Here is an 18,137-nt window from a genome sequence, read left to right as displayed (position 1 = left end):
AATTTTTAGAGATATTTCAATGTATTTTGAATAAGTTTGATGAAATTAGTTTAATTTTGAGATATATTTAAATTTGTGTTTTATTTGTAAAATGTGAAGATGTTTTATTTATATTTTCTTGGTGGAATGTGGTAAATTTAGTATTAGAGTGGTAATGTTGTATTTTGATTTTAATCTTGCATTGATTTTTATGAATTTTTTATTTTTGATGTTTTTAAAGTTCATTATTATGAATTTTTAATTCCGGTACAGCAGGGTTAGTTTGGTAGGTGTGGTTAGGAAGTTGTAGGTGGAATTCCGTCTTATAATGTGGTCTCATCGGACGGGGGAGATTTAAAAAGAATAAAATGTGGTCTTATCGGACGGGGGAGACTAAATCTGAGCGGACGGACGGGAGAACGTTACATGTGGGGTACCCACTGATTTTCACAGCGCAGAACACTTGCGTATACTATTCTACAATTGGCCCGGGTCCAGCAACAGCTGGCGGGACCCACGAGATCAAGTTGCGCGCGTCCATTGGCCAACGCTTTAAGCAGCCTTATCCGATTGCAGAAAAATCTATGCATAGAATTACAAATAATTTAGCGGCAAGTCAACAACTACCCTAAAATATGACGACCACAGATCACCATCATGATTCCATGCAATACGCACCCTACATTATTTCATCATACGGCCCCGCTGACATGCCACATCCTCATCATTCATCGCATGTGCAGTCCCAATTATCCGGGGCTGCTTGTGACAGCCGCCCAATCGCCTCTCTACACGTATACACTTACCAATCGTGTATATGCATTTACTTACGTGCTGCCTCACGCCGCGTGACGTCATTACTCGCCCTTTTACCTTTTCTAGTGACGCACTTATCTAATTATCGAATTTTATTATATGAACTTCGGAAAAGTCCGCAAGTGTGATCAATGCCGTTCGACTTTTAGTCTTACTTGGAGCGTGCAACATTGCATTGCAACCGGCAAGTTGCAACCATAGGCCTTCTTCACAGCTTGTTCCACTTTGCACCAAACTGCCCGCATCTCTTTCTATCTTTGTGATCCAAATGACAATCTGTAGGCTCACTTGATCCGTCAATATTGGTGGATGAAACATTTAGCCTTCTTACCTTCTTGAAGGAGACGGCAAAAAATGGCAGCGCAATTGGTATATAGGCAAGACGATCATATTGACTATGGAAGGAAATCATAAAAGAGCAGAAATGATAAAAGCCAGATAGGAAGACAAATGAAGAGAAGAGACTCATCAATTTTACTGTCAACGGATCCACTGAGCGCACCATCTTGTTGGGGAGCCGAAATTTCATAGGTCCATTTGCTTCTGGATTGGCGAAGAGGGTAAAGACCCGCCAGATATCGGTGTCACCAATTCGCCATCGCAGAGCTCTATAAGGCCAATAATATCCTTAACTCCCTTGTGATGTACCACGGCCCTCCCACACTATCTTTCGCCCAACAAAACCACTGGGTTTTCAATGGGAATTATGTGAAGGTTCATGCTTGAGAAATGTTCCGAGATTGTGGATTCATGTTCAAGATTTTGTCCAGCGTGGTGGTGTTCTTGAGGCGGTGATTTCGATTGGGAGTGGGGTTGCCAATACGGAGCCTATTTTTGTGTAGGGTACGGTTCTATTGCTAGTGAAGGCGTGAAAGTTACCACGTGTATTGGTGTGAAGTCTTTGAACATTTCTGCTTCTATGCCAAAGGGATTGTCTAAGGTTTTGGAAGTTTTTGATCGATCTCAGAGTACAAAATTTAGAATGCTAGGACGCTGGCTCTAGAGAATTGTAGTGTTTTTGTGTTGGATGAGATCTCACAAAACCAGTGAGCTTTTGAGGCCAATGGTTGAGAAGCATTTGAGGGTAAACATTATGATATTTAAATGGAGAATTAGTTTTCCCCCTTTCCCACCATTTCATTAGAGCTAAAGAGTACGTGCACATGCACCCCTCTCAACCAAACTATGCGTTGCCAATAGGCCCCCATCGAATAGCTGACATTCGCAAGTTTATAGCCCATCCCACGAAATAATGGGAGGCCCATATTTACCCATGCACTTCGTATCCCGATTGGTGGCATGCCCTAACCATTGGAGACTATTAGTTCCAGGTCTACATACTTCCAATCCTAGTCATCATGCTTTTCTCCAACCCCTTCTTTTGAGAAAGGCTACTCAATCACCCCCATCAAGAATGTGAGTGGACCAAAATCAAGGGCCAAATAACCCTTCAATTGACCATTTTTAGCCTTTTAAGGGTCGCATCCAAACATGCCAAAATCATTTGGAATGACCTTAACTCAGTCATCATGGGGTTTTTTTCCCTTATTTACCAAACTCAAAAAAAAAACAATGAAAAAAATGGTTCCCCTCCCTCGGTTCTCTCTCTCCCCCTCTCTCTCTCTCTCTCTCTCTCTCTCTCTCTCTCTCTCTCTCTCTCTCTCTCTCTCCCCCCCTCCCTCCCTCCCTCACTCCCTCCCTCCTTTCTATCTATCTATCTATCTATCTATCTATTTATCTATTTGTCCATCTATCTATAGCCCACATTGATTTCTTTGAGAGCTTGCCCTTTTGTAATTTGGCCACTAGCACTAGTTCGCTTAACTCGGCAAGCTGGCTCTTTATGGACTACTCTTTGTGCCCTTGTCCTTCTATAATCTGGCCACTGCCACTAACTCATTGATTTAGTAGGCCGTTCTTCCCTCCCTCCCTCCCTCCCTCTCTCTCTCTCTCTCTCTCTCTCTCTCTCTCTCTCTCTCTCTCTCCTGGGGGGGTCACTCAATAATATATGTGGCTATCACGTGACCTCAACATAAGGGCATATTTAATTTTAATTTTCACACATTTTCACAAACAGAAGGGTGTTGTAAAAAGGAATTTGGGAAAAAATTTATAGATTGAATAAGAAAAGGGTGCATTTTATTAATGAAAAATTCACAAATAAGGGGTTTTATAAATAGGCCTTAAACGCACGTGATATATAGGGTTTATACATAGTGATCCCCAAGACTCTCTCTCTCTCTCTCTCTCTCTCTCTCTCTCTCTCTCTCTCTCTCTCTCTCTCTCTCTCTCTCTCTCTCTCTCTACCTACCTACCTATCTATCTATCTCTCTCTTTCACACACACGCACACACACACACGCACGCACGCAAGAGAGAGAGAGAGAGAGAGATTACAAGTATATGTGTGTTCAGGGAGATACGTGAGCATGCACGCACGTGTATGCATGCATACACACACACGCCCGCACGCACACACACACACACATACCTGCATGCATGTGTGTGTGTGTGTGTGTGTGTGTGTGTGTGTGTGTGTGTGTGTGCACGCACGGATATTTCAAGACAAACATAATCCATTTAAATCCTTTCAAAACAAGAAGTCACAAGACAAAACCTTAGAAAGACATTTTTTATATAAGAAAATTATTTTTGCTATACAAAAATACCATATTATGTTGAAGGAGCTCCACTCACCTGCATCCCTCCACATAAAGGAAAAGTTAGAACTAGGACCTTTGAATGTGGGACTAAAGTCTTGAAAAAGTTCACAATTTGCAATCTAGTAGGAGATATGAGTAGAGCTCATGAAGTGAAGTACTTCCACTTTTTATAGCATGTGAAAACTCCCTACGGTTAGAGAGTTATAGTTTCATAGATTTTAATATATAAGTAAGAATCATTACATTTTCATCACTTCTTACTACTGGCCCAATGGTAAGTCTCCCTTTTGTAAAGGGAGAGGTCTTGGGTTCAAATCCCCCTCTTTAATAAAAAGAGAGGAGAGGAGAGGAGAAGGAGAAGAAAAAGAGAAGGAGAAGAAGAAGAGAGGGGGGCACGGGATCTATTACAGTTTTGCAGAAACCCAAAAAAAGAGTCCGCAACCAGAAGACATAGGCACCCAGAAAAACGTCGCGATCTATCCGCGATGCACACACGGGGGCACAGATGTTGCAGTTCTATAGCTGCGATTGGTACGAGCAGAAGATTCGCTAGCCAGAATACATATGGGAACCGCAAGCAGAAAGCAGGCCATCTAGAAGCGTAGAAGCAGGGCGGTTTTGCAGCGGTAGAGACAGGGAAGGCACGCAGTTTGGAGGTGCAAAAGAAGAGAACTGCACACGAAAGAGGCCGTCACAGCACAGCTCCACTTGTTATTGATGTCGCAACATCATACGTTGTTCATAATAGCAAATTTCATGAACCCTTGATTATGGTGCATACTAGGGCGCCCCAACACTTGATTTTGACAGGTTTCCAAGTGTTTCACCAAAATATCTTTTCCTTGTCCAAGGACGATATGAGCTATAATTGGAATTTTCACTCGTACAATATACCATAAGTGGTATATGAAAAAGTGACATAGGATCACCATACCCTAATGTAACACAAATAACCATATTTCCTTGCACAAGTTATTGTGCCCCTACTATTCTAAACGTGTAGCCTTGAGTATCAAAGTATGAAGACCTACCATGGATACAACCTTTTGAACCCATGAAATAACCATTGGGTCATGTATTTAGATTGTATCATGGGAATAATGACTGAGTATCAAAGTATGAAGACCTACCATGGATACAACCTTTTGAACCCATGAAATAACCATTGGGTCATGTATTTAGATTGTATCATGGGAATAATGACTGAGTATCAAAGTATGAAGACCTACCATGGATACAACCTTTTGAACCCATGAAATAACCATTGGGTCATGTATTTAGATTGTATCATGGGAATAATGACTATGGTTATGAAAAATTAATGAATGCCATGTAAATGGCAATAAGTCATTCTTAAGTCATACACACACATATAGCACTTGAAAACTCATATCTAATTTTCTAACGGAGTTTTATTAGCACGTAGCTAGTCGTATATGAACTCGTCAAGGTTTAGGTATGTTAATAGACCTAAGTGAGTCATGTCCAAGGTAATCATAGTCAAAATAGGACGTTATCAGTAAAGTGATGATTGCAAATACCTCCATGGAGTTTTTGGTGGTTGTCCTTCCTTAGTTTGTGCATCTCAATGCTGAAGCTCTTCTCCATCTCTTATTTGGCTACCCGTGGGCTATCAATTTTGACTTAAGTCCAAGATGGGCTATCAGTCTGCCCTATTGCTATTTTGCAACGTAGAGTGCCCTCTACATTAGTCTTCATATTAGCCAACCTCTAGTATAAGACACAGCAGCGCTGAGTCCTCCAAGTGCGAAGATCGCCACTGGTTATGAGATCCACCATCGACTCCTACTACTGTGGTCTTCACAGCGGAGTATTCAATCCATGAGCTTTGGACTTTCGGCCTGTATTGGATGGACCATGTGCATGTAGAGGAGGGCGTAGAGTTCCTTGTGCATGTAGAGGAGGCAAGCAAAGTTCCTTGGACCATTGGCAGAAAAAGGGCTCTGCAGACAGTAGCCAATGCCTTTGAGAAAAGTCCAAGAGGTAGTGCAAAAAGGCAGGAGAGGAGAACCACTCTAAAGACATACAACCGATCATCATGATACTCACGTAGAAAGCTTGTGGTTATCACAGTAGATGAAGGAGCACTCACTAGGCAACCCATTTATAGATTTAATTGAAACTAGGCCGACCTGGTTGGTAAGTTAGAACGATTGGCGATTAGTATGCTTAGTCGGTGAATTGACTTAGTCAGTTCCCATGCATTATACTATGTGTTAAAATGATTGCATGGCATAGAGCCACAGCTCTCAAAGCAATAGCTAGGGATCACTTCATAAAAACCTTTGTTAAGGTTAAGTAATACCATATACAAGCCGCGACCAAAATTCTTGCCTATCCAATTTCTCAGGTGGGTGGTATATATTAACATTCATCAAAGGGGAAAGAGAGCTATTTATAGTTTACTTGTCTACGCTTCCTTTCATAATGGGTCACTTGGTATGTTCAACTGACCATCATTTAGCACAACCATGCCCAATCGTCACAAAAAGCTAGCAAAGGTCCACGTAAAGATGGTTCTTATAACCTTCATGAAGCATAAAGAAGGTCCCTTTACAACCTTCATGATGGACTTCATCACTATTGCTAGTCACTCCCTTGCATATAAGGGGGTTTTTTTTCCCGTCTTAATGATAGATATACCCCAAAAAAAGTATAAATCCAATGTCTTAGCACATTTTGACCGTCCTTATATGATTTTCAGCATTAAAAATGGCTTCATGACTTATAAAAATAATGTCATCACAAGCATGTGTGTGTGTGTGTGTGTGTGTACATACATACATGCATACATACATACATACATACATGCATGCATACATACATACATACATACATATATATATATATATATATATTATAACACACACACATATGTATGTATGTGTGTGTGCATGTATGTATGTATGTAGTCCACTATAAGGTTAATTTTCTTGCAATAATCTTCTCACTTGCGTTCCTTCTATCTTTACACATGATGATTAAATGCATTTTCTTACTACTTTATATCGCACCCTTGGTGCCTAGCCGCTTCCATCTATGATGCTACCAAATGATTTCCACTTTCTTCCTTCGTTAAAAGGATATGATCCCAAATCTATACCTCGAGCTATCATTCGTATTTCAACTCTACTTTAAATCTAGCCCCTCCTTTTCAACATTTTTAATGGGGTTCTTTAAACTTGAGGAAAAGTGATTGCCTCACTAGAGACCCATCTACCAAGTTTATATCGATTAAAATATGACAAATCCAAAGTTCTTGTCATTGATAGACCAAAGGAACTTGTTGTGCATATTATATTATTTTATTTAAGTACCAATTAGTACCATCCTACCAAGTACTCTAGATGTAAGGATAACAAGATCCGAATGTTTAGTGTATTCCCAAGCAAAAATTAATCCCATATTTTGAAAAGAAGGTTAAAAGATCACAAGTTGAAAAGATTGATTCATACATCTAGCTTTATATTTCAAAATCATTTGGCACTATTCTAACTCCATTAAGTTATAAGAGCTACGTATATTGTATTCCACACGTATAAGAGTTTTTACTTGTCCTTCATGAGATTTAAAAGGCCACTTGTTGATCTTTTTGCAGTTACATTATGTCTCCTTTATGAAATGAAAACCCCAAGATTCATTATATTTATATCATTGAAGTGAATTAAGAACCAATTTAGATGATGGTATATGATTAGTTGCCTTGTGGTTGCTAGAGAGGGTAAATTGACCACAAAACTGATCAAGATTCAATGGAGGAAGGGCTCCCAAGGATAACCATAGAATGCATGAAAAAGGCAAGTGGTTGCTTACGACTATGAATTAAAAAATATAGTTCAAGTATAGAACTTTGCAAGCCATGTTTTGCTGAATTTAGGGCATTGGTAAATAAGCAACGATCGTCGCAAGTCATCAATGTAAAGGCAATGGGATGATTTTTGTTACTATATTAGGCGAGCTATACACACATACATGTCACGTGCAACATAAGGAAATATAGAAGTCCTAAAATGCATAGATGCTTGGAGGGTGTAAACTACAATGAAAACAATATAAAGAATGAAATATGACAAGGAGTTTCTTGTTGTAATTTCACATAACGGACAGTATATTGTTGCTTACAACCCTCATCTCTTGTTGTGCTTCCCCGAAGGTTGGTGCTTGCAAAATAGGCACAATCAGTATGAGAAGACAACACTACCAAATTTATAGAGTCCATCTCACTTGGATGTGTTATGCTATCATCGAGATTAATGCTTGCATGATGGAAAACACAATCAACAAGGGACCATGAATGACAATAACGGGTGCAAAGTGGTTCAAGATCTTTTATCTAGTTGTTTTTGGTGCCTTGTGATTATGTTCCATATGATTGATTACTATCGGCCGTCTAGGGGAGAAGCACCTATAAGAGTGTGTTCTTATGCATGTTAATGTTGCTATACAAGCAACACCACCAATGGCATTACACAATTGCGCACCAAGAGTTGCTCCACATTTGCTTAGGAAAGTGTGTGTTCTTCTACACATTACTGTTCTTCTATAAGCATCACCACTAATGACATTGCACCATCTCAAAGAGCTGCTCCATATCGTACTAAAGTTTGCAATGTTGTAAATGCAACACCATCTTAGGGACAGCTATGATAGCATTAGAACTTCCTCAATTGTTTGCTGAAAACAACTAGGGGGCTCCAACTGATCTATGATGCGTCGGCATTTGGGTAGCTAGAATGACCTTGCTAGCCAGTTTTTGCGGACATCTTATGTCTCCTATTTTCATATCTTTCCCCATGTCACCAAAGTTGATGATGCAAAAATAAAAAGTTAATGGTGAGCAATGCAACTCCCAAAAGCACATTCTTGTGCAAGTGGAGCTAGTGTGGAAGTGCATATTAGTGGCATAATACATTAAGAACTAGTGTTCCCTTGCATGCTTCCCTAGTTTTGAGTGGATGTAGCACAAATTTCTAGCACACCTATTTTCTATGGCAACATTGTCTTGGAAAATAGGTGCTTCTCATTTCTCACTTCATTGTAGTGAGTCACTAGCTAAAGGAGCTTGAAATTTAGGTTTTAAGTGTGACAAAAAATGCCAAATAAAATCTTGTAGAGTTTGCTTCCCAGACAGATGGGAACAAAATTGTGTCTTATATGTGTAGTGTTAGCTCCAACAAAGCCATCCATATTGGAAATGTACTGTAATAAGGTTGAGCAAGATATGCTAAGCAACGTTCGAGGCTTTGGCATACTTGTTTGAGCATTAGGTCTCGAATGTTCAGGTCATATGTTCAAATCTTCCATGATAGACCTAATAGTAGAGCTGAAATGTTACTAGGTATGCTTATCTTTTCGTGGGGGCCTACAAAAAGTCTCAACAAGTAGTAGTGCGAGTGACTTGTGTGAAAATAAGGTGCCAAGCCACCAAAGCCCATTCTAGGGTGGAGATTCCAACGGTGAGAAAATAGTAGGCAATAAGTCATTTGTAAATGAACCCTAAAAAGATGGCACATATGGACAATTAAGAAAGGCTAAGAATATTAAGGATTAGTCATGAAACCATGTATATAATATAAACCATATGAACAATTAAGAAAGGGTAAAAATATTAAGGATTAGTCATGAAAGCATGTATATAATCTAGACATCTAACGAAACAAATGCTGATGGGATCTAATTGCTTGACTTTCAAGGGATGGTAAACAAGGCATTGAACACCATGACTGACCATTTGAGAGATGCCCAAGAGGGTCAAAGGTATGGAGGCATTGTCACCCATAGCCATCACTTTGCAAAGTTAATGTAAATTGAGCATTAAGAACAAAAAAAGTTGGACAAATCCCCATAGTAGCAATGGAAGTACTTTGGCAAATCCTTCTATTTTAACCCTTCGAGGTAAGGGGAAAAAATGGGGCAAATATCAGCCCAATGGCGAATTTAGAGTTACCTAGATTGCTTCAAATTTAAGAAATTCCCTAAAATTTGATATTACTTTCTCATATGAGCTGAAAGTTTATCCCTCCAAGTACTCAAATCGATCTGCACTTGGAGCCATCTATACGAAACTTTTATATGAAGTTTAAGTATGCTTTCACACATTGAAACCTTGAAAATGGTAGCATGGTCTTATATTTATAACGCTATATCTGGGTAAGATTTCCCTAATGATGTACAATCCATAGTTGTGCTCCCAAAAGATTTGCCAATGACCTACACTTCCATAGCTATGCTCCCCTACTATTTTTTACCCTGCTCTTCCAGAGGGATTGTCTTGAGAACTACCTTCCCAAAGGACCTAATAAATGTACGTGCAAGGGGAGCACTCGATGGCCATGCACTGCAAAATTTAAAATCCTCCAAATTGTGCTTTAAAGGGATTCCAACAAGTTCCTACACTACTAAGGGTTGCTTTTGGGTGCTATAGCTAGCACAAGTTCCCATAAGCTCAACCTCCGAGCCTACTGACACTAAGCATGGAAATTTGAAAAATAGATAGCAAAACATATACTAAAATTGATAGAAATCAGGGTGAAGAAGATTGAACCTTGAATTATCGGGCCAGGTGTTTGTCGCAAGATGCAAATGATGGTGCTTTTCAGCCAAATGCTCCGCAAGGTACTTAACAATGACAAGTCTCTTTACACTTTTGCTCATGTAGCAATGCGTGGGAATGGCCCCTTAGGGAGCCATCTCCGCTTTGCACATGATTGCATGTAAATGTTGGTGCTTTTCATCCAAACGCTCCGCAACATGCATAAGAATGGCAAGTCTCTTTACATTTTTGCTCATGTAGCAATGTGTGGGAATGCCCCCTTAGGGAGCTATCTCCACTTTGTGCACAATCGTTTATAAACGCATTCCCAACATAGATAAACTAATTGGGAAGAATAGGGAGCTACTTTGAGGGCAATGAAAGATATAAGTGATGCTAAGAATGGAAAATGGAGGTTGGGAAGAGTGTTTCCCTCCTCTAGCAATGGAGGATTATGCACTCTAAGCAAGAGATGAGAAATGGGGGATACATAAGAATGGACTAGACTTCCACATTAGCTTGAAAATTACCAGCCAATTTGGAGGTCCCCATGAACTAGGCCCATCAGCTAGCTCCACGGAGATCTTAACTCGTTTTATAGGTTCTATGGGGTGGCTTGAGGCACTCCTTCACAGTGAGAGAACCCAAGTCTATTTCTTGCAAACCAAAACAAGGTAGCAAAACCACTTTGGCCTTGCTTTAATGAAAGGAAGAGCATACTAAGAAAGTTAATGCCCATTAATAACTAACATAAAATGAAACAGAAACCTACTTTCTAACATGATGAGCTTGACTACAAAATAAAGGAAGACAAGAGTGCGTGGGCACTGCCTCCTAGTATAGCAGGCACTGTTGGATGCAAAGGAGAATGTAAACAATTTTTTTAGTAGGTTGGGCTTTAAAAAGGTGGTTTTAGCTTGAAGGCTAAGGCTTTGTAGGATGATTTCCATAAAAGGAAGATTGAAACATCCAATTCAATTAAGATTTCATAAACATAAGGAGAATCCAAATTCTCGCATATCTTACAAGGCAATGCTAACAACCATCGGTCCAGATTAGTGAAAGAAATCCCCAACTTTCCATAGACCCATAGCAGGCCAAAACAGAAGCCCATTCGAAGCAGTGGGTGGTTTTGGTGGCTATTGTCCTCACTGCAATGTGCACAGGCTTGAGCGTGTGGCTAGAGCTTGAGATGATCTATGATTGCTAGAGTCTATGACTAGGTTCAAATGGGTGGCTGCCACACTCTTGTGTGACATTTAGAGGGGGTGGACATTTGACAACAAAAAAGGGTCCCTCCAGAAGTTGTTGGCCGATGCTTTGTAATTGGTTCGAAGTATTTTTATTAATGCTTGGGCCGCGAGGAAGGAGGGGGGGTTGGATGAACTCTCCTTTCCTTGGACATGTCCCATTTGCCATATCAATCAACGCCTTTGTGACAAGGGTGGTAGCCAAACCTCTTTTTGGAGGATTGCCCTTGCCGTGGTATGATGTTCAGACTCGGTGGACATCTGACAGCAACAGCAAGCCCCTCTAGAAGGTTATTGGCCGGTGCTAGAGTGTGTAATTGGTTTAGAGGTTATTGAGTGATGAGCCCTCTTTCCGCTAGACATTTGCCATATCAATGATTGCCCTTGTGAGACGTGTGTGAACCCGCTTTACTCACTACTAGAGCTCTATTCATTGTTAAACGAGCGGTGTGGGCTGTGTTTGAACCTGTTCTACTCATTGCTAGAGGAGCGATTTAGGGATCCTATATGTGATTGCCAGAGCTGGGGATCGGATCATTCGGTTCTCCAAGGGGGGTAGACCGGCTCTTGGTCGAAACAAGTGATGAACACATGCCATGGTAGTTCTGTCGCGAAGATCTGCCATTCGAATTATCGTTTGCCATATCAATGATTGCTAGAGATAGGGATCGGATCATTCGGTTCTCCATGGGGGGGGAAGACCGGCTCTAGGCCAAAACAAGTGCTGAACACGTGGCATGGTCTTTCAGTCAAATGGCAGAGATGATTCGGTCGGCCATGGGGGGAGACCGGCTTCGGTCGGATGGCAGAGATCATGCGGTCCGACGTGGGGGGAGACCGACGCTAATAGGTGGGAAGTAGTGGCCGGGGAGAGAAAGAGGAGGGGTGATTGCTAGAGGGGAGAGGCAAGGGGATGATGGATCATGGATGTATGATGATTGGGAGAGAGCTAAAATGGGCATGGTAAAGGAAATTGGGCTTTGCCTCCATCTCCACAGATTTTGTGCCTCCCTCGGGATCCAGGACAATATCCAACCTCCACCTCAACGGTTTCTCCATCCACTCCACGGTTTTGGATTCGTTTCGTGCTGCTAGTGCCGCCTCCCCTGCGTTCGTGCACCACCTCCTCAGTGGGGCTGCGAGCCCTTCTCATGGGGAACGCCACGGCTGCTTCTGCTGGAAGAGGACTTGGCAGCAGCAGCAGCAGCGAGCGCAGATTTGGTTGAGGACGACAAGGAGCCGCAGAACTGAGAGCAGCTTCCGCTGAAGAGCCGGACCGAGGATGACGAAAGACGAAGAAGTAGCCGAATAGAAGACGACAGGAAAGCTCAGGTTTTGCAGTGCGGCAAGGACGAGCGGGTGGCTTCGGCACTGTAGCAATAGCATTGACGAGACAGCAGCAGGTTGTGGGGCTTGGCAGTGAATGACAATCCAGGGCGAGCAGTGTGCAAACAGGGGAAGGAGGAAGAGGCGCAGGAGAACTAGGCTGATTGCACGATCAGGATTGCGAGCTCAGAGAGCGCGCAGGAAAGTTGCGTGATATCGCCAGACTGCCTTTGATCCAAGCATTGATTCTTCGCGAGGGAGAAAACGAGAAATGGATTCTCGGCGAGGACTGAAGATGAAGATGCACGAGGAATAACAGTATCGCGCTCTCTGTCTCTGTCTTCATCCTGCCTTCCCTGATCAGGTGAGCTCCAATGCATCAGCCGCAGAAGTGCATTTCTGCTTCGAAATCGTTCCCCAGATCGGCAGGAAGCATTATTCAGCTCCATAGCTCGAGCATCTGTGCAGATAGCTACGATTCTTTGACCCTGTTCGTCGGAGGAAATCCGTTGCTCCGCGGGTGGGATTGTCTTTGCGTAGAAGAGGCTCCATTGCTGTAGAGAAAGAATCGCGTATTGCTCCTCTCAGAAGGAGTTAAGCCTCATCGGTGGGAGATTGCTTGAGAGGTCTCGCAGTGTCTTCGTCTCCCAATTCTTCTCTGATCGAGCTTGCTGGCCTGGCAGAGTATGACTCACTGCGTTCCGGATTGGGATGAGCACGGCGTGGAATTGATTGCCCTCCATCCCCCGGGCTTCTTCTCCCCCGCCAAAGGGCGTTCCGATCAAGCTCAGAACAGGAAGCCAGCCACCTACGTGTAAGAGTCATAGGGTTTTGTGGAAGTGTATCTTTCGGTAGAAGCTAGCAAGTGAAGTCACTCCGTCGCGATCCGATGTGCAGGCCTGAGCATGGTTCTGACGCGTTGAACCGGATGGAGAGGCAGTCGACGATGCAAGGAGAGGAAGAGAGGGGAGGAAGCAAGCGCCAGCTTTGTGCGTGGACTGCCCAGCCTGCGAACGAGCGAGGAGGAGGAGGAGGAGGAGCAGCAGCTTGTGCCAAGCAAGCTTCGGGCGACAGGGATGGAATTCTGGACGGAACTGGACGCGAATCCGTGCCAGCAGTGGACGTTCCTCTCAGCAATTCCTCCCTGCAGGAGGACGAACTACTCTCGTGGTTGCAATACCCATTGGAGGACACCTTCGACCGGAACTACTGCTCAGAGATCTTCGGCGAGCCGCTCAATCCGCACGTCCACCTGCTCAAGGATTCCTTCCTTCATCAAGCGCTGAGAGAGGGCGAGAATCCCCAAGAATCTGCGGCATCCTCAGCTTGTGGTGCTAGCTCTCTGGCAAGTGCTGAATGCGCCATGGATAACAACAGGGCAGTGAATGCAGATGCTGCTATGGCGATGGGAGCTGGGCGTGCTACAGGAGTTCTCTCTAGTCAGGCAGGAGCTGAGGCCTTCAAGGGTGTGCGCACCTCTGTGCAACCTTCTCTCTCCAGGGCAACAACAACCCAGGACGCAGCTTCAGCTGCGTTCCCCTTGAATTTCCACCATTTCTCTCGCCCTGTGGCTAAGACCAAGACCCATTTGCAGTTCGTTGGTGCCTCCAGTGGTCCGACCAACATCGAGAGAGCCAGACAGCCCTTTGCTGCAGCTGGGAATGAGGTTTCTGATCCCTGCGAGCCTTCCACCTCTGAGTCCAATCCCACTATTGTCACAGGCATCAGTTCTTCTCGCCAGTCCGAAGAAGGCAGGAAAACAGGGTCAGACAACAGCCTCCCTCCTACGCTCCCTTTCAGGCAGGAGCTTGATGTGGGCAAAGACAAGGTGGAGCAGAGCAGTCGCCTCCTGAGGAGCTTATCTTGCAGTGCTGTTACAGGCGCAGAGAGAGGGACCGGAACTTTTGAGACAAATGATGTGATCACTACATCTCCTTCTGGAGGGTCAGGCAATAGTTTTGAGAAGATCACAGAGGAACCTCGGGACAAGAGGAGAACTCGTTCTGCTGAGGAATCTGGATATCCTAGTGAGGTGAGTTGACATCTGCAAGGAGGAGCATTGTTCCAACTGAAAGAGCGCTTGATATGTAATGATGTCATTGCAGTGCTTCTTCATGGTTAATGGGCAGTGCCTTCGTTTTGTACCCCAATATCAACACTGTCGTCTCCCTCCTCAAGACTCGTCCTTTTGCAGGATGTCGAGGAAGTAGTAGCCCATGCAAAGAAGCCACCGTCTGGTCGTCCAAGTGCGAGCAAAAGGGCTAGAGCTGCAGAGATACATAATCAGTCAGAAAGAGTGAGTAAAGTGATAGTTGTGGCAGGTGTTTTGGTTATTCCCTTCCACATATGATGCCATACTATTGCTTGAAATTGCAGAGGCGTCGTGACAAGATAAAGGATAGAATGAAGGCTTTACAGGAGCTGATTCCTAATGCAAACAAGGTGGGTCAAGTTTCTAGAAACAAATCGGTGTGGTTTTCATTATGGCCGACCTCTCCGTCCATTCAGTGGAGGATTTGAGACAGCTCCCGTATGTTGTGTGTGCAGAGCGATAAGGCATCAATGTTGGATGAGGCCATTGAGTATGTAAAGTTGCTTCAAGCACAGCTACAGGTTTGAAAAGCACTATAAGTAAAGCGGTGTTCTTGTTGGCCGCTGCAGAGCCTGTGGAAAATTAAAATTATTTTTTATATGTACCCATGAATGTTCTGTTGGATTTGACTTATTTCCTGTTTATTCAACAGTTGATGTCTATGAGAACAGGGATGATTGTTCCTTCCATGATGATTCCCCGTGGGATGCAATATGTTCCAATGCAGCAAATGTCAGCCCTTCCAACCATGGGGATGGGCATGGGACTTGGGATGGGTATGGGAATGGGTATGGCCATGATGGATGTCAGTACGGCTGGGCCTGCTGCTAGTGCTGGGCGTGCTGTTATTCCACTTGCTCTTCCTGGACAATCCTTTCCTGGACTTCCATACCATGCAGCTGGGTTTCAGCCTGGCAGTTCACCAGTCACCCATGAAGCACAAGGTCGTTTTCAAACTTCTCATGTTCATGAGCCTTACAATCTGCTTCCTATTCAGCAACAACTGCAGGTATGATCCACCTACAAATTCCCTTTTTAAGGCACCCATTCGTAGAAACGAAACGAGAGCTGAATAGTACTTGAGAGGGAAGCGGTGTGTGGTGGTGGGTGGATGATTCCTCATGTGCATGTTCATCTTCTTCTGTGTTAAAGCATAATTATGTCGTTGATTCAACAGGCTGGTTATGCTTTTGTAGATATTTAACCTGGTTGGATGATCAACGTTCATTGTTTTGCAGCCCATGCATCCGAACATGCAGTCAAATGTGGATGTGTACAGGGCATTGCAGCAACAGCAACATACTCAGCAGAATCCTAGTAGTAAAGCAATTTAATATGAGGTTTGCCATCACTCAGTATTTCTTACGCAAGGAGGCTTTTTGGTTGTAGCTTGAGCTTCCAGATTCTTAGGTGTTCATGCCTCTCTCTGTGTGTGTGTGTGTGTGTGTGTGTGAGAGAGAGAGAGAGAGAGGGATTCTGAAAATGTGGGTTGTCTCATTCAGGGAATATGCACATGGCCTTTTTCTCTCTTTTGTATTTTTAATCTGGAGATATTTCTGGTCGCTGAAGCCGACAGAGTGTACAATTTTAAGACGGGTTATTGTTGTCTACCTTAAGCCACAAATTACAAGTCTGTCCAAGGTCTGCTAAAGAAGCAACGAGGCAGCCGTGTATATGCTTCTATGTTTTCTTCTACGGGGGTGTTTCCTCGTGTATCCTATTTTTTACTCCATCAGTCATGTGTATAATTTAATGGTCATCCGTTGCCCTACTATGGAGAGATTGCTGTCCTGTCACTGGTTGGTAAAAGCACGATGGTGAATTGCCACAGGGGATGGGGGAGATGATTTGTTTGCTCAGCTTCGTGGCTGTGAATTTATTGTTGGCCCGGCCTTAGAATGATTCCATTTTGAGACGAGCGTTGGGAATCTGTAACGAAGTGATTGGCGGACAATAATGCAGCGTTTTCGTCCTGTCTGGAGGGAGTTCACCAGCAAGACAGCCAAGTCTGCTTGATTCACCTCTCTCTCTCTCTCTCTCTCTCTCTCTCTCTTTTTCTTTTTGGTGGTTGGAGCTCTTGGTGGTGGGAGCTTCTATCATGGATGACATGCTCTGTTCCATGGTCTTCTCTGTAGTTATGTGTGGAAGAGCTTTGAATTTAAATTTGACGACTCTGTTTACACTCTTTAATCCTGTCATTTTAACGTCATATTAAGTGTGCGAATGCAGTGATTTTTTGGATTATGTTGTTGAAGTAGCAATATGTGTGTTGTTGCCTTACTCTGTTCTCATTTGTGGTGGAAGACAGTTCAAGTTCCAAATAATCTCTAGGTTATCTTAGCTGTCATTTGATCACTTGTCAGGTCACCTCTTACCTGTATCTGTGTATCCATTGAGGTACTGTGCTACAAAATATTCGTGTTCATGCGATCAATAAGAGTCGTGTTGATGTGGGTATGAACTTTGCTGAAGCTCTTGCAAACTCGGTCATTAGTTTTTGTGATTTTAATAATTAAGTCAAGCATGAGGATTTATAGCAAATATATAGCAAATACAAGCAATGTAGGTGGCCAACATCATCAAGCTTCTATCTAGAATTTTTCAACAGACAGTATGGGTGGTTGTAGCTGACGCCACGGGTTGTGGAGGGCGTAATATGTCCTCAAAATCTGAACCAATCTTCTATTAACAACCCCAGTTTGCCCGTCAGTTTGTGGGTGCCAAGCAGTGGATTGCTCAAGAGTTGAATCAGGCGTAGACCAAAGTAGTGCCATACATGGGAAAACAATAATTTGGTTGCTTCTGTGATTTTTTGGAAGTAGTGCTTATTATTGAAGGATTTCTTGAAACTGCCATGGTCTTCATTGGAATTGCAACCAAAACTTTTGCCATCTCTACCTCTGTTGAATGTTGCAGCCACCTTATCTGCAATGAGGAAAGGCTTAGTCCAAATTTCTTGGATGAAATATTCACCTCTGATATAATGGACCTCCAACGTACAATCTATCCTTCAGATCATCCAGCTTAAGTGAGTAGAACGCCTTGGTATTGAAGTCGTTGGTTGGACCTTTGATTGGCTCGAATTTCCATCAGTGGACCGCTTTATGCTTGCAATCAAGAGGAATAAAGTTGGTCTCCTCGTACCATTTGTTATGAAGTGGGATGGGAGCTCTCAAGTTTTCTCTACCCTAGATTGTTCATTCTCCTGGGAGTGTCGCTAATCTTGGAGGAGGAAATGTAGAGCTGGTCCTCAGACAAAGGTTGAGATCTAAAGTAAGCTTCAGATTTTTCACCCATTGTTCAATCCTTTTAGCATCCATGCTTCCATCAAAGGAATGCAAGTGTTGTGTAGTGTCCACCTTGAAGCAGCTTGCCAGTGGAATAGCAATATAATAATAGAAGGCCTTAGCAGCCTTTAGCTCCATCTCCATGCTCTGCATTGCTGCTTTAAGGGTCAAG

The 18,137-nt window shown here is 43.1% G+C and overlaps 1 protein-coding gene across 4 annotated transcripts; it reads left to right on the top strand.

Moving 5' to 3' along the window:
• The first annotated feature begins 12,250 nt into the window (after positions 1-12,250).
• On the top strand, positions 12,251-16,902 carry LOC147896333 (uncharacterized). 4 transcript variants are annotated; one of them, XM_087382487.1, is made up of 8 exons: positions 12,251-12,950; positions 13,270-13,400; positions 13,484-14,618; positions 14,781-14,882; positions 14,963-15,028; positions 15,134-15,199; positions 15,331-15,687; positions 15,917-16,902. In XM_087382487.1, exons 2-8 carry the CDS (start codon positions 13,273-13,275, stop codon positions 16,010-16,012), a joined length of 1,950 nt encoding a protein of 649 aa, XP_087238613.1. In that variant the 5' UTR covers positions 12,251-12,950; positions 13,270-13,272; the 3' UTR covers positions 16,013-16,902. The 4 variants fall into 4 exon arrangements, with proteins under 4 accessions (XP_087238613.1, XP_087238612.1, XP_087238611.1 ...); XM_087382486.1 differs by having other exon boundaries at positions 13,055-13,400; XM_087382485.1 differs by having other exon boundaries at positions 12,251-13,180.
• Positions 16,903-18,137: the final 1,235 nt, after the last annotated feature.

Source organism: Dipteris shenzhenensis, chromosome 12 (assembly GCF_047967505.1).
Source record: "Dipteris shenzhenensis isolate YYH24624 ecotype China chromosome 12, Dip_SZ_1.0, whole genome shotgun sequence".
NCBI lineage: Eukaryota > Viridiplantae > Streptophyta > Polypodiopsida > Gleicheniales > Dipteridaceae > Dipteris > Dipteris shenzhenensis.
This window is presented reverse-complemented; position numbering and strand designations above follow the sequence as displayed.